Consider the following 15,835-nt stretch of genomic DNA (forward strand, 5'->3'; position numbering starts at 1 on the left):
CACCTGTGCTCTTCTCGGCCCCAATGCTCCTTTCTCCTGGCTTCCCCATTCCTTCCCCCAATCTCATTGTCGTCTCTGAACCCCTTATTCATCATCACCCTGTACTCTTTTCATCCATTCTTCCACCATGGTCTCCTTACCCTTGGATCTCCGTGATCTGCCCCATCTTCCTAGAACCCTCTTTCTTTTGCCTGTACTCCTCTGCTCTCCCTCCCCCAGACTGTCCTCTCCACCTGCTGCCATCTCCTGCTTGGTCAGTTTCCAACATGGATTACATCTTCCATGTTGCAGCGACACCAGGATATGGTCACTGTATATCTTTTTACTTCTCTATGAAACTTCTCTCCAGAAACAGGGTCTACATTCTACAGTGTCTATATGAACCAAACACTGCTCTGTGCAATCTTTCTTCATGCTGACACCTCTAGATAGTATAACTCATTGTCTACTTTGTCATAGTAATATCCTGAAGTAAACCGATGAGGGCAATGCCTCATGTTGGACCCTCTGAGAGGCTTCAGGCTTCTGCTCCTCATCCTAAGTCTGGGTTATGCTCAGTAGAGGACTACCTCCTCAGAGACTATGCAGTATATTGTGTACCTATGGCAATCAGGGAGTAGTCATGTTCTGTCTTATTGTGCGGCCAGGATGGCGGGGTTGAACGAGTTCTGCGAGATCTACGAATCTTCAGGATCTTTGAAGGAACAAATGATATCCTAAGACTCTTCGTGTCCCTCCACGGAATGCAGGTACCAATCCCTCTCCTCCAACCCTGATAGATACACTTGTGTGTTACAGACCCAGTAAACTAGCAGCGACAACGTGAGTGGGACAGTCCCACTCACCGCAAGTAACACTCACAAACGTGTCCTCTATGTAGAGCGCCGGGAAGGAGCTGAAAGCTTTGCAGAAGGCAATAAGCCGGCCACTGAGCAACACACCATTACTTGTGATGGAAGGGATGAGGAGAGTCCGCAGGTGAGAGGAGCGTGGGTACTGAGTGCGGAGGAGAGGGGCAGAGGAGAGGACATGAGAAGGGTGGGTACAGGGGCTATGTGCGGAGGAGAGGAGGATGAGAACAGGACATGAGGAGATGCAGCGGTTGGGGGGGGGGTGAGTACAGGGGATGAGAATAAGAATGTGCAGGGTTGGGGATGGGGAAGGAGGGGGAGTGCAGAGGCGAGATGGGGGAGCGACAGGGAGTAAGAATGCAGGGGTCAAGGGGTGGGGATAGATAAGGAGATTGGGTAGCTTGAGGAGGGGGAGGATGTGTGAGAGGGGGAACAGAGCACAGAGTTGGGATTGGGGAGCTGATGTGGGGGGAGAGCAGAGCACAGAATTAGGATGGTGGGGTGGGGGGAGCAGAGCACAGAGTTGGGATTGGGGAGCTGATGTGGGGAGGGGGAGCAGAGTTAGGATGGTGATGAGGGGGCAGATGTGGGGGAGGGGGAGCAGAGTTAGGATGGTGGGGTGGGGTGGGGGGAGCAGATGTGGGGGAGGGGAGCACGGCGCAGAGATTGGATGGTGGGGGGGGAGAGGACAGATGTGGGGGGAGGGGGAGCAGGGCTCAAAGTTAGAATGGGGGGAGGGGGAGCAGGGCTCAGAGTCAGTTCGGATGGTGGTGGGGGGCATATGAGGGGGAGCAGGGCGCAGAGTTTGGATGGTGGGGGGGCAGATGAGGGGGAGCAGGGCGCAGAGTTCGGATGGTGGGGGGGGCAGATGAGGGGGAGCAGGGCGCAGAGTTCGGATGGTGGGGGGGGGGGCAGATGAGGGGGAGCAGAGCACAGAATTAGGATGGTGGGGTGGGGGGAGCAGAGCACAGAGTTGGGATTGGGGAGCTGATGTGGGGAGGGGGAGCAGAGTTAGGATGGTGGGGTGGGGAAGCAGAGCACAGAGTTGGGATTGGGGAGCTGATGTGGGTGGGGAGGGGGAGCAGAGTTCGGATGGTGGTGGGGGGCATATGAGGGGGAGCAGGGCGCAGAGTTTGGATGGTGGGGGGGCAGATGAGGGGGAGCAGGGCGCAGAGTTCAGATGGTGGGGGGGGGGCAGATGAGGGGGAGCAGGGCGCAGAGTTCGGATGGTGGGGGGGCAGATGAGGGGGAGCAGGGCTCAGAGTTCGGATGGTGGGGGGGGGGGGGCAGAGTTCGGATGGTGGGGGGGCAGATGAGGGGGGAGCAGGGCGCAGAGTTCGGATGGTGGGGGGGGGGGAGATGAGGGGAGCAGGGCGCAGAGTTCGGATGGTGGGGGGGAGCAGGGCGCAGAGTTGGGTGGTGGGGGGGGCAGATGAGGGGGAGCAGGGCGCAGAGTTCGGATGAGGGGGAGCAGGGCGCAGAGTTGGGATGGTGGGGGGGCAGATGAGGGGGAGCAGGGCGCAGAGTTGGGATGGTGGGGGGGGGCAGATGAGGGGGAGCAGGGCGCAGAGTTGGGATGGTGGGGGGGGGGGCAGATGAGGGGGAGCAGGGCGCAGAGTTGGGATGGTGGGGGGGGGGCAGATGAGGGGGATCAGGGCGCAGAGTTGGGATGGTGGGGAGGGCAGATGAGGGGGATCAGGGCGCAGAGTTGGGATGGTGGGGGGGGGGGGCAGATGAGGGGGAGCAGGGCGCAGAGTTCGGATGGTGGGGGGGGGGGCAGATGAGGGGGAGCAGGGCGCAGAGTTCGGATGGTGGGGGGCAGATGAGGGGGAGCAGGGCGCAGAGTTGGGAATGGTCGGGGGGGCAGATGAGGGGGAGCAGGGCGCAGAGTTCGGATGGTGGGGGGGCAGATGAGGGGGAGCAGGGGCGCAGAGTTGGGAATGGTGGGGGGGGCAGATGAGGGGGAGCAGGGCGCAGAGTTGGGAATGGTGGGGGGGGCAGATGAGGGGGAGCAGGGCGCAGAGTTCGGGTGGTGGGTGGGCAGATGAGGGGGAGCAGGGCGCATAGTTCGAATGGTGGGGGGGGGGCAGAAGAGGGGGAACTGGGCGCAGAGTTTGGATGGTGGGGGGGGGGGCAGATGAGGAGGAGCAGGGCGCAGAGTTTGGATGGTGGGGGGGGGGCAGATGAGGGGGAGCAGGGCGCAGAGTTCGGATGAGGGGGAGCAGGGCGCAGAGTTGGGATGGTGGGGGGGGGGGGGGCAGATGAGGGGGAGCAGGGCGCAGAGTTCGGATGGTGGGGGGGAGCAGATGAGGGGGAGCAGGGCGCAGAGTTCGGATGGTGTGGGGGCAGATGAGGGAGCAGGGCGCAGAGTTCGGATGGGGGGGGAGATGAGGGGGAGCAGGGCGCAGAGTTCGGATGGTGGGGGGGGGCAGATGAGGGGGAGCAGGGCGCAGAGTTCGGATGGTGGGGGGGGGGGCAGATGAGGGGGAGCAGGGCGCAGAGTTCGGATGGTGGGGGGGAGCAGATGAGGGGGAGCAGGGCGCAGAGTTCGGATGGTGTGGGGGCAGATGAGGGAGCAGGGCGCAGAGTTCGGATGGGGGGGGGGAGATGAGGGGGAGCAGGGCGCAGAGTTCGGATGGTGGGGGGGGCAGATGAGGGGGAGCAGGGCGCAGAGTTCGGGTGGTGGGGGGGGGGCAGATGAGGGGAAGCAGGGCTCAGAGTCAGTTCGGATGGTGGTGGGGGGCATATGAGGGGGAGCAGGGCGCAGAGTTTGGATGGTGGGGGGGCAGATGAGGGGGAGCAGGGCGCAGAGTTCGGATGGTGGGGGGGGCAGATGAGGGGGAGCAGGGCGCAGAGTTCGGATGGTGGGGGGGGGGGGCAGATGAGGGGGAGCAGAGCACAGAATTAGGATGGTGGGGTGGGGGGAGCAGAGCACAGAGTTGGGATTGGGGAGCTGATGTGGGGAGGGGGAGCAGAGTTAGGATGGTGGGGTGGGGAAGCAGAGCACAGAGTTGGGATTGGGGAGCTGATGTGGGTGGGGAGGGGGAGCAGAGTTCGGATGGTGGTGGGGGGCATATGAGGGGGAGCAGGGCGCAGAGTTTGGATGGTGGGGGGGCAGATGAGGGGGAGCAGGGCGCAGAGTTCAGATGGTGGGGGGGGGGCAGATGAGGGGGAGCAGGGCGCAGAGTTCGGATGGTGGGGGGGCAGATGAGGGGGAGCAGGGCTCAGAGTTCGGATGGTGGGGGGGGGGGGGGGCAGAGTTCGGATGGTGGGGGGGCAGATGAGGGGGGAGCAGGGCGCAGAGTTCGGATGGTGGGGGGGGGGAGATGAGGGGGAGCAGGGCGCAGAGTTCGGATGGTGGGGGGGAGCAGGGCGCAGAGTTGGGTGGTGGGGGGGGCAGATGAGGGGGAGCAGGGCGCAGAGTTCGGATGAGGGGGAGCAGGGCGCAGAGTTGGGATGGTGGGGGGGCAGATGAGGGGGAGCAGGGCGCAGAGTTGGGATGGTGGGGGGGGGCAGATGAGGGGGAGCAGGGCGCAGAGTTGGGATGGTGGGGGGGGGGGGCAGATGAGGGGGAGCAGGGCGCAGAGTTGGGATGGTGGGGGGGGGGCAGATGAGGGGGATCAGGGCGCAGAGTTGGGATGGTGGGGAGGGCAGATGAGGGGGATCAGGGCGCAGAGTTGGGATGGTGGGGGGGGGGGCAGATGAGGGGGAGCAGGGCGCAGAGTTCGGATGGTGGGGGGGGGGCAGATGAGGGGGAGCAGGGCGCAGAGTTCGGATGGTGGGGGGGCAGATGAGGGGGAGCAGGGCGCAGAGTTGGGAATGGTCGGGGGGGCAGATGAGGGGGAGCAGGGCGCAGAGTTCGGATGGTGGGGGGGCAGATGAGGGGGAGCAGGGCGCAGAGTTGGGAATGGTGGGGGGGGCAGATGAGGGGGAGCAGGGCGCAGAGTTGGGAATGGTGGGGGGGGCAGATGAGGGGGAGCAGGGCGCAGAGTTCGGGTGGTGGGTGGGCAGATGAGGGGGAGCAGGGCGCATAGTTCGAATGGTGGGGGGGGGGGCAGAAGAGGGGGAACTGGGCGCAGAGTTTGGATGGTGGGGGGGGGGGCAGATGAGGAGGAGCAGGGCGCAGAGTTTGGATGGTGGGGGGGGGGCAGATGAGGGGGAGCAGGGCGCAGAGTTCGGATGAGGGGGAGCAGGGCGCAGAGTTGGGATGGTGGGGGGGGGGGGGGCAGATGAGGGGGAGCAGGGCGCAGAGTTCGGATGGTGGGGGGGAGCAGATGAGGGGGAGCAGGGCGCAGAGTTCGGATGGTGTGGGGGCAGATGAGGGAGCAGGGCGCAGAGTTCGGATGGGGGGGGAGATGAGGGGGAGCAGGGCGCAGAGTTCGGATGGTGGGGGGGGGCAGATGAGGGGGAGCAGGGCGCAGAGTTCGGATGGTGGGGGGGGGGGCAGATGAGGGGGAGCAGGGCGCAGAGTTCGGATGGTGGGGGGGAGCAGATGAGGGGGAGCAGGGCGCAGAGTTCGGATGGTGTGGGGGCAGATGAGGGAGCAGGGCGCAGAGTTCGGATGGGGGGGGGAGATGAGGGGGAGCAGGGCGCAGAGTTCGGATGGTGGGGGGGGCAGATGAGGGGGAGCAGGGCGCAGAGTTCGGGTGGTGGGGGGGGGGCAGATGAGGGGAAGCGGGGCGCAGAGTTGGGATGGTCGGGGGGGCAGATGAGGGGAAGCAGGGCGCAGAGTTGGGATGGTGGGGGGGGCAGATGAGGGGGAGCAGGGCGCAGAGTTGGGATGGTGAGGGGGCAGATGAGGAGGAGCAGGGCGCAGAGTTGGGATGGTGGGGGGGGCAGATGAGGAGGAGCAGGGCGCAGAGTTGGGATGGTGGGGGGGCAGATGAGGGGGAGCAGGGCGCAGAGTTGGGATGGTGGGGGGGCAGATGAGGGGGAGCAGGGCGCAGAGTTGGGATGGTGGGGGGGCAGATGAGGGGAAGCAGGGTGCAGAGTTGTGATGGTGGGGGGGGGGCAGATGAGGGCAAGCAGGGCGCAGAGTTGGGATGATGGGGGGCAGATGAGGGGGAGCAGGGTGCAGAGTTGGGATGGTGGGGGGGGGCAGATGATGGGGGGAAGGGCGCAGAGTTGGGATGGTGGGGGGGGGGGAGTAGGGTGCAGAGTTGGGATGGTGGGGGGGCAGATTAGGGGGAGCAGGGCGCAGAGTTGGGATGGTGGGGGGGCAGATGAGGGGGAGCAGGGCGCAGAGTTGGGATGGTGGGGGGGCAGATGAGGTGGAACAGGGTGCAGAGTTGTGATGGTGGGGGGGCAGATGAGGGGGAGCAGGGCGCAGAGTTGGGATGATAGGGGAGGGGCAGATGAGGGGGAGCAGGGTGCAGAGTTGGGATGGTGGGGGGGGGGGGGGGCAGATGATGGGGGAAGGGCGCAGAGTTGGGATGGTGGGGGGGGGCAGATGAGGGGGTGCAGAGTTGGGATGGTGGGGGGGCAGATGAGGGGGTGCAGAGTTGGGATGGTGGGGGGGCAGATGAGGGGGAGTAGGGTGCAGAGTTGGGATGGTGGGGGGGCAGATTAGGGGGAGCAGGGCGCAGAGTTGGGATGGTGGGGGGGCAGATGAGGGGGAGCAGGGTGCAGAGTTGGTATGGTGGGGGGGCAAATGATGGGGGGAAGGGCGCAGAGTTGGGATGGTGGGGGGGGCAGATGAGGGGGTGCAGAGTTGGGATGGTGGGGGGGGCAGATGAGGGGGTGCAGAGTTGGGATGGTGGGGGGGGGGGAAAGATGAGGGGGAGCAGGGTGCAGAGTTGTGATGGTGGGGGGGGCAGATGAGGGGGAGCAGGGCGCAGAGTTGGGATGATGGGGGGGCAGATGAGGGGGTGCAGAGTTGGGATGGTGGGGGGGCAGATGAGGGGGAGCAGGGTGCAGAGTTGTGATGGTGGGGGGGGGGCAGATGAGGGGGAGCAGGGCGCAGAGTTGGGATGATGGGGGGGCAGATGAGGGGGAGCAGGGTGCAGAGTTGGGATGGTGGGGGGTGGCAGATGAGGGGGAGCAGGGTGCAGAGTTGGTATGGTGGGGGGGCAAATGATGGGGGGAAGGGCGCAGAGTTGGGATGGTGGGGGGGGCAGATGAGGGGGTGCAGAGTTGGGATGGTGGGGGGGGCAGATGAGGGGGTGCAGAGTTGGGATGGTGGGGGGGGGGGGAAAGATGAGGGGGAGCAGGGTGCAGAGTTGTGATGGTGGGGGGGGCAGATGAGGGGGAGCAGGGCGCAGAGTTGGGATGATGGGGGGGCAGATGAGGGGGTGCAGAGTTGGGATGGTGGGGGGGCAGATGAGGGGGAGCAGGGTGCAGAGTTGGGATGGTGGGGGGTGGCAGATGATGGGGGGAAGGGTGCAGAGTTGGGATGGTGGGGGGGGGCTGATGAGGGGGTGCAGAGTTGGGATGGTGGGGGGATGTTATGTGTTATATATTTCGGAATTCTGTGTTACAATTGATTCATTGAATCTTTGAGATAGCGTGGAACACTCTAGGTTGTGTTAGCTGATTGATGACTGTAATGTACACAGGTGACATTTCCCCCCCCCCCCCCACAGGAGGGCTGGCCTTGGTACGGGACTCACTCTGAAGGGACATGTCCATCCTGAGGTTGACAAGAGCGCAGAGCTGGTAAGAGGAGTAATGGCTGTAAAGTATATGATGATACACATGGGATGATGTATACTATACCTAGATGGAGAGTACAGCATACCGTGCATCCAGAAAGTATTCTCAGCGCTTCACTTTTTCCACATTTTGTTATGTTACAGACTTATTCCAAAATCAAACAAGTTCTTTTTTCCCCTCTAACTTCTACACACAATACCCCATAATGACAACGTGAAAAAGTTTTTTTTTTTAGATTTTAGCTAATTTATTAACAATAAAAAACTAAGAAATCACATGTACATAAGTATTCACAGCCTTTGCTCAATACTTTGCTGATGCACCTTTGGCAGCAATTACAGCCTCAAGTCTTTTTGAATATGATGCCACAAGTTTGGCACACCTATCTTTGGGCAGTTTTGCCCATTCCTCTTTGCAGCACCTCTCCAGCTCCATCAGGTTGGATGGGAAGCGTCGGTGCACGGCCATTTTCAGACCACTCCACAGATGTTCAATCAGATTCAAGTCTGGGCTCTGGCTGGACCACTCAAAGACATTCACAGAGTTGTCCTGAAGCCACTGCTTTGATATCTTGGCTGTGTGCTTAGGGTCGATGTAATGCTGAAAGATGAACCGTCGCCCCAGTTTGAGGTCAAGAGCGCTCTGGAGCAGGTTTTCATCCAGGATGTCTCTGTACATTGCTGCATTCATCTTTCCCTCTATACTGACTAGTCTCCCAGTTCCTCCCACTGAAAAACATCCCCACAGCATGATGCTGCCACCACCATGCTTCACTGTAGGGATGGTATTGGCCTGGTGATGAGCGGTGCCTGGTTTCCTCCAAACATGACGCCTGGCATTCACGCTGTCAAAGTTGAAAAATATTGTAATGCATATGCCTTGTACTAACCCCATGCACATGCCCGCTGCTCGTGCACTCAGTCCGCCGTGCGTGCACATATCCGCAATTTGAGTAGGATCTCTCCGGCGAGCATGCACGTGATATAGGTATTTACGGCTGAGTTTGTGAGCGCGTAGAGGGTTATTAGAACATTACATATTTAACCCAAATAGTGCATTTCTCTGGCTGGGTCCACAGGATTATCCACAGGATAACATTGGGATATTGTCGAGCGACAGCGAAAATGGCACCAACACGGTCACGAGCTTTCTGGCCTCCCAGGATGCATTGGGGCCTCCACTATATAGTCCCGCCCACTGACTCAGTCAGATCAGTTTTTTGCTTGGTGCGGCAGGAAGCCGCATGGTCACAGGGCTGCTGTGAGAGCAGCCTCAAGTTTTCATTACTTTATTTTTATAGACTTACTGTTTTGGTTTGAGCGACTTCTCTTAACAGCGTCTTAAACGTGTATTAGAAAGAGTCGCTCCAACAACTCCCCACCGGGTCGCAACAACGCTTACCTTCGCGGTACAGTGCTGTCTCGACGGGCGTCTGTGTCGGATGTTCTAGCAGGTCCAGCAGACGTTACCAGGCTGTGGCCGGAGCATGGGGAGACGGTGAGTCTATGGACTTCCTCTTACTAGAGGGGTCAGGACACAGCTACACTGATTTGGTGGAGACTACAAACAGCGTGTTGATGCGCCGAACATCTCGAGTGTGACAGCGCTACGCTCCGGGGATCATAGGCGCCAGGACTAGGTGAGGCCGCGATCCTGGGAGTTTAAGTCAACAGGGGGTTTCAGACGCTCTCCTGGCCGCCCCTCCTCCGAGTTCATGGCCAGTTCCCGCGGGTCTCTCGTTTCATGAACTGAATGACCTCACTTCCGGCTCAGACGCTACCACGAGGGTACTCGGTCGCAGCTTAGACGCTGCGGTTGTGTACACTGGATATAAACCCGCCCAGACCGAGTCGCAGGCCTTTAGTGTCTGCATGCACGTGGAGTCGCTCAGCGTCCGTGTCCGTTGGTGAGCGTCCGTGTCCGTTATCAGTACCAAGAGCGGCAGTGTACACCAGTAGCGTCTGAATCCACTCAGCGTCTTTCGAGCGTCTTTGCTTGGATATGGAAGTGTGGTAAGTCTCCCTGTATCCCGCTCCCTGGAGGCAGGGTATACAGTACTAAAAATTCCTTCTACTTCTTAGTGTGCACTGTTAATTTTTAGTACCTATTGCATATGAGACCTGTATATTACTGTGTTTTCTGCATGTTATGTTGAAAAAAAAACCCAGTTAAACAGAAGTACAAATTTCCTACTTATGTATAAGTTATTATGGAGGTTGTTTTCTCATATGACAATGTCTAATGCTTTAACATGTGACTGACTGCTAGTATGTGTGCTGACTTTTCTGTGTAATGTCAGTCCTGTTCTGACCCTCAAATCAGGTGCACTGTGGTCAGATTGATCTCACCTCTATATACTGATTATAGGGTGATTTTCAGTCACAAATTGTGTAGTCAATAACAGGTTAATACCATGTCTGTGAGCGGCAAAAGTGATGAGGAGAATTTATCAAGCACTCCTACATCCCTAACATGCTTATCTTGTAAGTCAGGGGTAATTGATATGAATCAATTGGTCACTTATGAGGGTTTGTGTGCAAACTGTTTCGCTTTTCAGCGAAGTAAAAAACAGGAGTTGGTTCAACCAGCAACAAAGCCACCATGGAATATGTTCGCAAAGACTCTGTCTTCAATAGCGGACAGGTTAACTCCGATAGAACCACCTCAAAGGTTAGGTTACACTATGAACCAATACATGCAGCTCCCTTCCTATGGTTTGGTTCCAGTAGCCTCTACAAGCAACCAGGGGACAGGTAAGACTAAGACAGATACGTCTGTATGGCAGACTACACAAGAGGATACATCGGATGATGATGAGACAATAGATTCAACTCCGTATGATGATCAGTCGCAGAGCTTTAGTTCAGATGATGTAGCTGAACTCATTAATGCAGTAAAGGCTGTGCTTTCTCTGGAAGAACCAGCCAAGACAGTGTTAAAAGCAAAAGCACCTGTATTCAAACGAACAAAGTCAGCGAAAGCTGAATTTCCAGCGTCAGAGGAGTTGACGGAAATGATGGATGAGTCTTGGGCAGCGCCCGGTAAAAAGTATAAGATTCCTAAGAGATGGGATTCTTATTATCCATTTCCTGCTGGAGATTGTTCAAAGAGAGAAGTTCCTCCAAAAGTAGATGCACATGTTCTGCGACTAGTGCACAAATCTGCTTTGCCACTGTCATCTACCTCATTGAATGATGTCACAGACAGAAGGGTAGAAAGACTTTTGAAAAATATTTTTTCTCTTGTGGGAGCAGTGGTAAGACCTGCTATGGCTTCGGCCTGGGTAGCAAAGGCAATGGGCGAATGGATAGAGGAACTAGAGAATGACATCCCCTCTCCTACTAGGGAGCAAGAGGATCGTCTTTGCCGTTTAAGACAATCTGCCCAGTATTTAGAAGAAGCAGCAATTGATGTAGGCACTGTTGCTTCTAAAGCTTCAGCCTTGACAGTAGTCGCTCGCAGAGCAGTTTGGCTACGGACCTGGAAGGCAGATGCGGAGTCCAAGAAGGAATTGGAAGCATTGGCTTTCGTGGGTAATATATTATTTGGAAAACCTTTATCGGATATCCTAGAGTCAGAGGCTGAATCGAAAAAGGTCAGATTTCCGGCTACCTATAACCCTAAATCCAAGGGTTTAAAATTTCGCTCATTTCGTTGGCAAAGCAAAGCGAAAGCTAAAGAGGAGCCTAAGCAACCCCAGTATAAATCCAGGGGTAGGAAGCAGTGGGCTAGCAAAAAGCCAGCTTCCAAACCTGAACAGAAACCCTCAGCCTGAAGAGACGGGCCTCCGCCTGGAGGATTCCAGGGTTGGGGGCCGACTCCTGCAATTTGCACCCACATGGCAACAGTCAACAACAGATACCTGAGTGCAGAAGGTAGTATCTCAGGGGTATGGGTTCCCATTCAGGAGGCAGCCTCCTCAAAGATTTTTTTGCACCAGCCCGTCTCGTATAGAGTCGAAGGCCAATGCCCTGCAAGAAGCAGTCCAAAAACTACTGCAGTCAGGTGTGATTGTCCCAGTACCTCCATCACAAAAGGGACAGGGGTTTTACTCCAATCTGTTTCTAATCCAGAAACCAAATGGGTCATATCTGAAGATGTTGAACAATTACATATAGATCCCGAAGTTCCACATGGAGACGTTACGCTCCATAATGTTGGCTATGGAACCGGGAGACTATATGGTATCTCTGGATGTGCGGGATGCTTACCTACATGTGCCGATAGCACTATCACATCAGTGTTACCTCAGGTTTGCCATCCTCAAGGAACACTTCCAGTTCCAAGCTCTGCCCTTCGGGCTAGCTACAGCACCCAGGGTGTTTACCAAGATCATGGTGGTTATGGTAGCTTGTCTGCGCAAACAAGGGATAAGGATATTCCCATACCTAGACGACCTATTAATCTTAGCACAGTCGCAAGATTTACTGTTGAGCCATCTCCAACAGACGATAGTTTGTTTACAGAGACACGGGTGGCTCATAAATTGGGAGAAGTCGTCCCTGAATCCATCACAGCGGATGGTTCATTTGGGAGCCATATTGGATTCAGACCTACAGAGAGTTCTCTTACCAGAGAAGAAAATAGTCAAGGTGCAGGTCATGGCTCAGGAAGCGTTGCAAGCCCACACAATGTCAGTCCATGCAGCAATGCGACTGTTGGGTCTGATGGTATCAACGTTCGACATGGTGGAATATGCGCAATTCCACTCCAGACCATTGCAGCATCTCATTTTGACAAAATGGAACGGAAATCATCAGATGATAAAGAAACAGATGATAAAGATTCCAGTAAATGTAAAAAGGTCTCTAGCATGGTGGCTACAGACAGAACATTTAAACAAGGGGAGACCCTTTTGGATAAAAGAGTGGCAAGTCCTGACGACAGATGCCAGCCTGCAAGGCTGGGGGGCGGTACTCGGAAGCCTATGGTTCCAGGGAAAATGGACCGCAAGGGAAAGTCGCCTGCCGATAAATCTGTTAGAAATAAGAGCCATTTACTTGGCCCTAGTTCAGGCAAAGGACAATCTACAAGGAAGACCAGTCCAGATCCGCTCAGACAATGCGACGGCAGTAGCATACCTAAATCATCAAGGAGGGACTCACAGCAAGAGTCTGATGGAGGAAGTAACTCCCATTCTAAAGTGGGCAGAACTCCATCTCTCGGCATTGTCAGCAGTATTTGTCCCGGGTGTACTAAATTGGGAAGCAGATTTTCTCAGTCGGCACACCATTCAGGAAACCGAATGGGCACTACACCCAGAAGTGTTTCAGACACTGGTGAACAGATGGGGTCTACCGGAGATAGACCTTATGGCGTCTCGTCTAAACAACAAAGTTCCGAGGTACGGATCAAGAACAAGGGACCCAGGAGCGGTCCTTGTAGACACACTGTAAGTAGAATGGAAATTTCATCTGGCGTATCTGTTCCCTCCAATATCTCTGTTACCCAGAGTAGTGAGAAAGATAAAACAGGCAAAAGGAGCAATCATTCTAATAGCTCCAGCTTGGCCAAGAAGGCATTGGTACACAGATCTGTGGAGAATGTCCGTGGAAGCACCGATACTGCTCCCTCAACGTCCAGATCTGTTAATGCAGGGTCCTTGTTGTCACAGTCATCTGGATCGCCTGTCTTTGACGGCGTGGCTGTTGAAACCTCTATCTTAGAGGCTAAAGGATTTTCAAAGCAAGTAATCCAAACCATGCTTAGAGCAAGAAAGCCTTCTTCGGCCCGTGTATATCATAGAATATGGCAAGCCTATATTCATTGGTGTTCTGGAAAAAATTACAATCCAAGAGCCTTTAAAGTAGCTAGAATTTTGGATTTTCTGCAGGCAGGATTGGATAAGGGGTTGAAGGTTGCTTCCTTGAGGGTGCAAGTCTCAGCGTTGACTGTATGGTTTCAGCAGAAGATTGCTGACCTACAGGATGTACGTACGTTTTTCCAAGGGGTAGTACATATTCAACCTCCATTTGTTCCTCCTGCAGCTCCCTGGGATTTGAATTTAGTTCTTAAATTTCTCCAGGGTCCTTTGTTTGAACCACTTGAGAGAGCGGACCTTAAGTGGTTAACGATTAAAGTTCTTTTTTTACTGGCAATGGCGTCAGCCAGAAGAGTGTCAGATTTAGGAGCATTATCATGTAAGTCTCCTTTCCTAAGTTTTTTTCCAGACAGCAGTTCTCAGAACGAGATCTAGTTATCTTCCAAAGGTGGTGTCAAAGTTTCACCTGAATGAAGAGATTGTAGTCCCAGCTTTTCAGGTATCGGGACTATCTGCGGGAGAAGCGTCACTGGACGTGGTCCGGTCTTTAAAAATCTATATAGATCGTACTAGTCCCATCAGGAAAACAGATTCCCTCTTCATCCTCTACGGATTCCATAGGAGAGGTTGGCCTGCTAGTAAACAGACGCTGGCGAGATGGCTCCGAGTGGTAATATCTGAAGCTTATTCTCATGCAGATCTCCCTATTCCGGCTAATGTCTCTGCACACTCTACACGTAAGGTAGGTCCTTCTTGGGCAGCACAACAGGGTGCATCAGCAGAACAGATATGTAAGGCAGCCACATGGTCTTCCATAAACACATTCATCAGACATTATGCCTTGGATACTTTTGCCTCTCATGACGCAGACTTCGGGCAAAAGGTCCTCCTGTGCAATCAGGAGCGTCCCCACCACTAAAATGGCTTTGGGAATCCCAATGTTATCCTGTGGATAATCCTGTGGACCCAGCCAGAGAAATAAACGTTATGGTAAGAACTTACCGTTGATAACGTGATTTCTCTTATGTCCACAGGTATCCACAGGGATCCCACCCGGACGCATCTGATTTGAGGATCTAGACAAACACTAAAAACCTCTTCCTTCTTGTATGGAAGGGTGTGCATGTGTGTTCTTATCGCCTGTACAGGTCTCTACCTAATGTTCCTGCCTATAATCGCTGTGGAAAGAACTGATCTGACTGAGTCAGTGGGCGGGACTATATAGTGGAGGCCCCAATGCATCCTGGGAGGCCAGAAAGCTTGTGACCGTGTTGGTGCCATTTTTGCTGTCGCTCGACAATATCCCAATGTTATCCTGTGGATACCTGTGGACATAAGAGAAATCACGTTATCAACGGTAAGTTCTTACCATAACGTTTATTTTGTACCCATAGTTCCCCTACACCACATCAGCGAGTATCAATAGTTTAAACAGTTCAAGGACTAAGGGATTCGCCTTTGCATGATAGGAAGGGGCAGATAAAGGTTGGAAGGTGATGTCTAGTATCCAGCTGTAGGGTATTTTAAGGGTAACATTCCGGTGTTGGTTAGAGAAAGATCGCATGTTCCAGCGTATAGTTATGTGCAGAAGTAGAATATAGATATTAACTGTATTTACTGTATATTATGTATGCGGCGGGAATCCAGAGGATACCACCCACAAGAGCAGTTGGGGAAAGACATCGCCCATCTTTTCAAATCCACATATGACCTCTTCTGTAATGTAAAGACACATCCCTGTGTCCAATGGACAATGAGATTACAGTGACCATTGTATTGTGTATGCATGTTGTGTATAAAAAGCCCATTGTTGCCTGGCCGGTCAGAAGACTAGGAACGCTATCTGTATGACCAGCGGAGGACCGGCCGGGTTGCGCTTGCGAACATTCTCACGTATGTACATTCTCTGTAGCCATTATTCTGTTTAGATTTACTTGTTAGCCTGTAGTGTATGATTTGTACTGTTTTACCTTTTGGAATTAATCCACTGTGGCCTTAGAACCCTGTGGTTGCAACTACAAATCAGTGTTGTGTCTTCACTTTCCTGCAAGGGTTTTAGAGTGTATTTATCTGTATAAGTTGTATTGGTATTGATAAGGTGTACGCACTGCGGGTACTTTATACCGTCAGTGCTACTTAAGGTTTAAGATATAACATCGTTGCAGTACTTTGCTGCTAAGGGTTAAAAGGGTAATCATATCATTGCATTGTATCATTAACAAGGTTTAAAGGTTATCAATTGTGTGTGCGCTCGCTGTGTGTAGTCTGTACACTCAGCGCGGCGTGTGTACGCCAAGTGCGTACCACGTACAGGACTCTGTACGCAAATAGCGTACAAAGTGCGTAGCACGTGTAGTCTAGCGGCCATAGCGGCTCCACGGTAATAGTGTATCTAGAGGTATAGCTTTTCGGTCTAAGGTAATATCGACATTATCAACGCCAAAGAGTTCAATCTTTGTCTGATTAGACCAGAACATTTTGTTTCTCGTGCTCTGAGAGTCTGAGAGTCCTTCAGGTGCATTTTGGCAAACTCCAGGCAGGCTGCCATGTGCTTCTTACTCAGGAGTGGCTT

At 54.8% G+C, this 15,835-nt stretch overlaps 1 protein-coding gene across 3 annotated transcripts in view; it reads left to right on the forward strand.

Annotated features, from left to right (window-relative positions):
* The window catches only part of ACADVL (acyl-CoA dehydrogenase very long chain), a 193,033-nt gene that overhangs the window by 155,927 nt on the left and 21,271 nt on the right, over positions 1-15,835 (forward strand). For all 3 annotated transcript variants that reach the window (XM_063930648.1, XM_063930649.1, XM_063930650.1), the window contains exons 14-16: positions 648-749; positions 881-978; positions 7,433-7,505. In XM_063930648.1, coding sequence (XP_063786718.1) covers positions 648-749; positions 881-978; positions 7,433-7,505 — 273 coding nt within the window. The remainder of the gene's footprint in view (positions 1-647; positions 750-880; positions 979-7,432; positions 7,506-15,835) is intronic.

This window comes from Pseudophryne corroboree, chromosome 6 (genome assembly GCF_028390025.1).
Source record: "Pseudophryne corroboree isolate aPseCor3 chromosome 6, aPseCor3.hap2, whole genome shotgun sequence".
In the NCBI taxonomy this organism is placed as follows: domain Eukaryota; kingdom Metazoa; phylum Chordata; class Amphibia; order Anura; family Myobatrachidae; genus Pseudophryne; species Pseudophryne corroboree.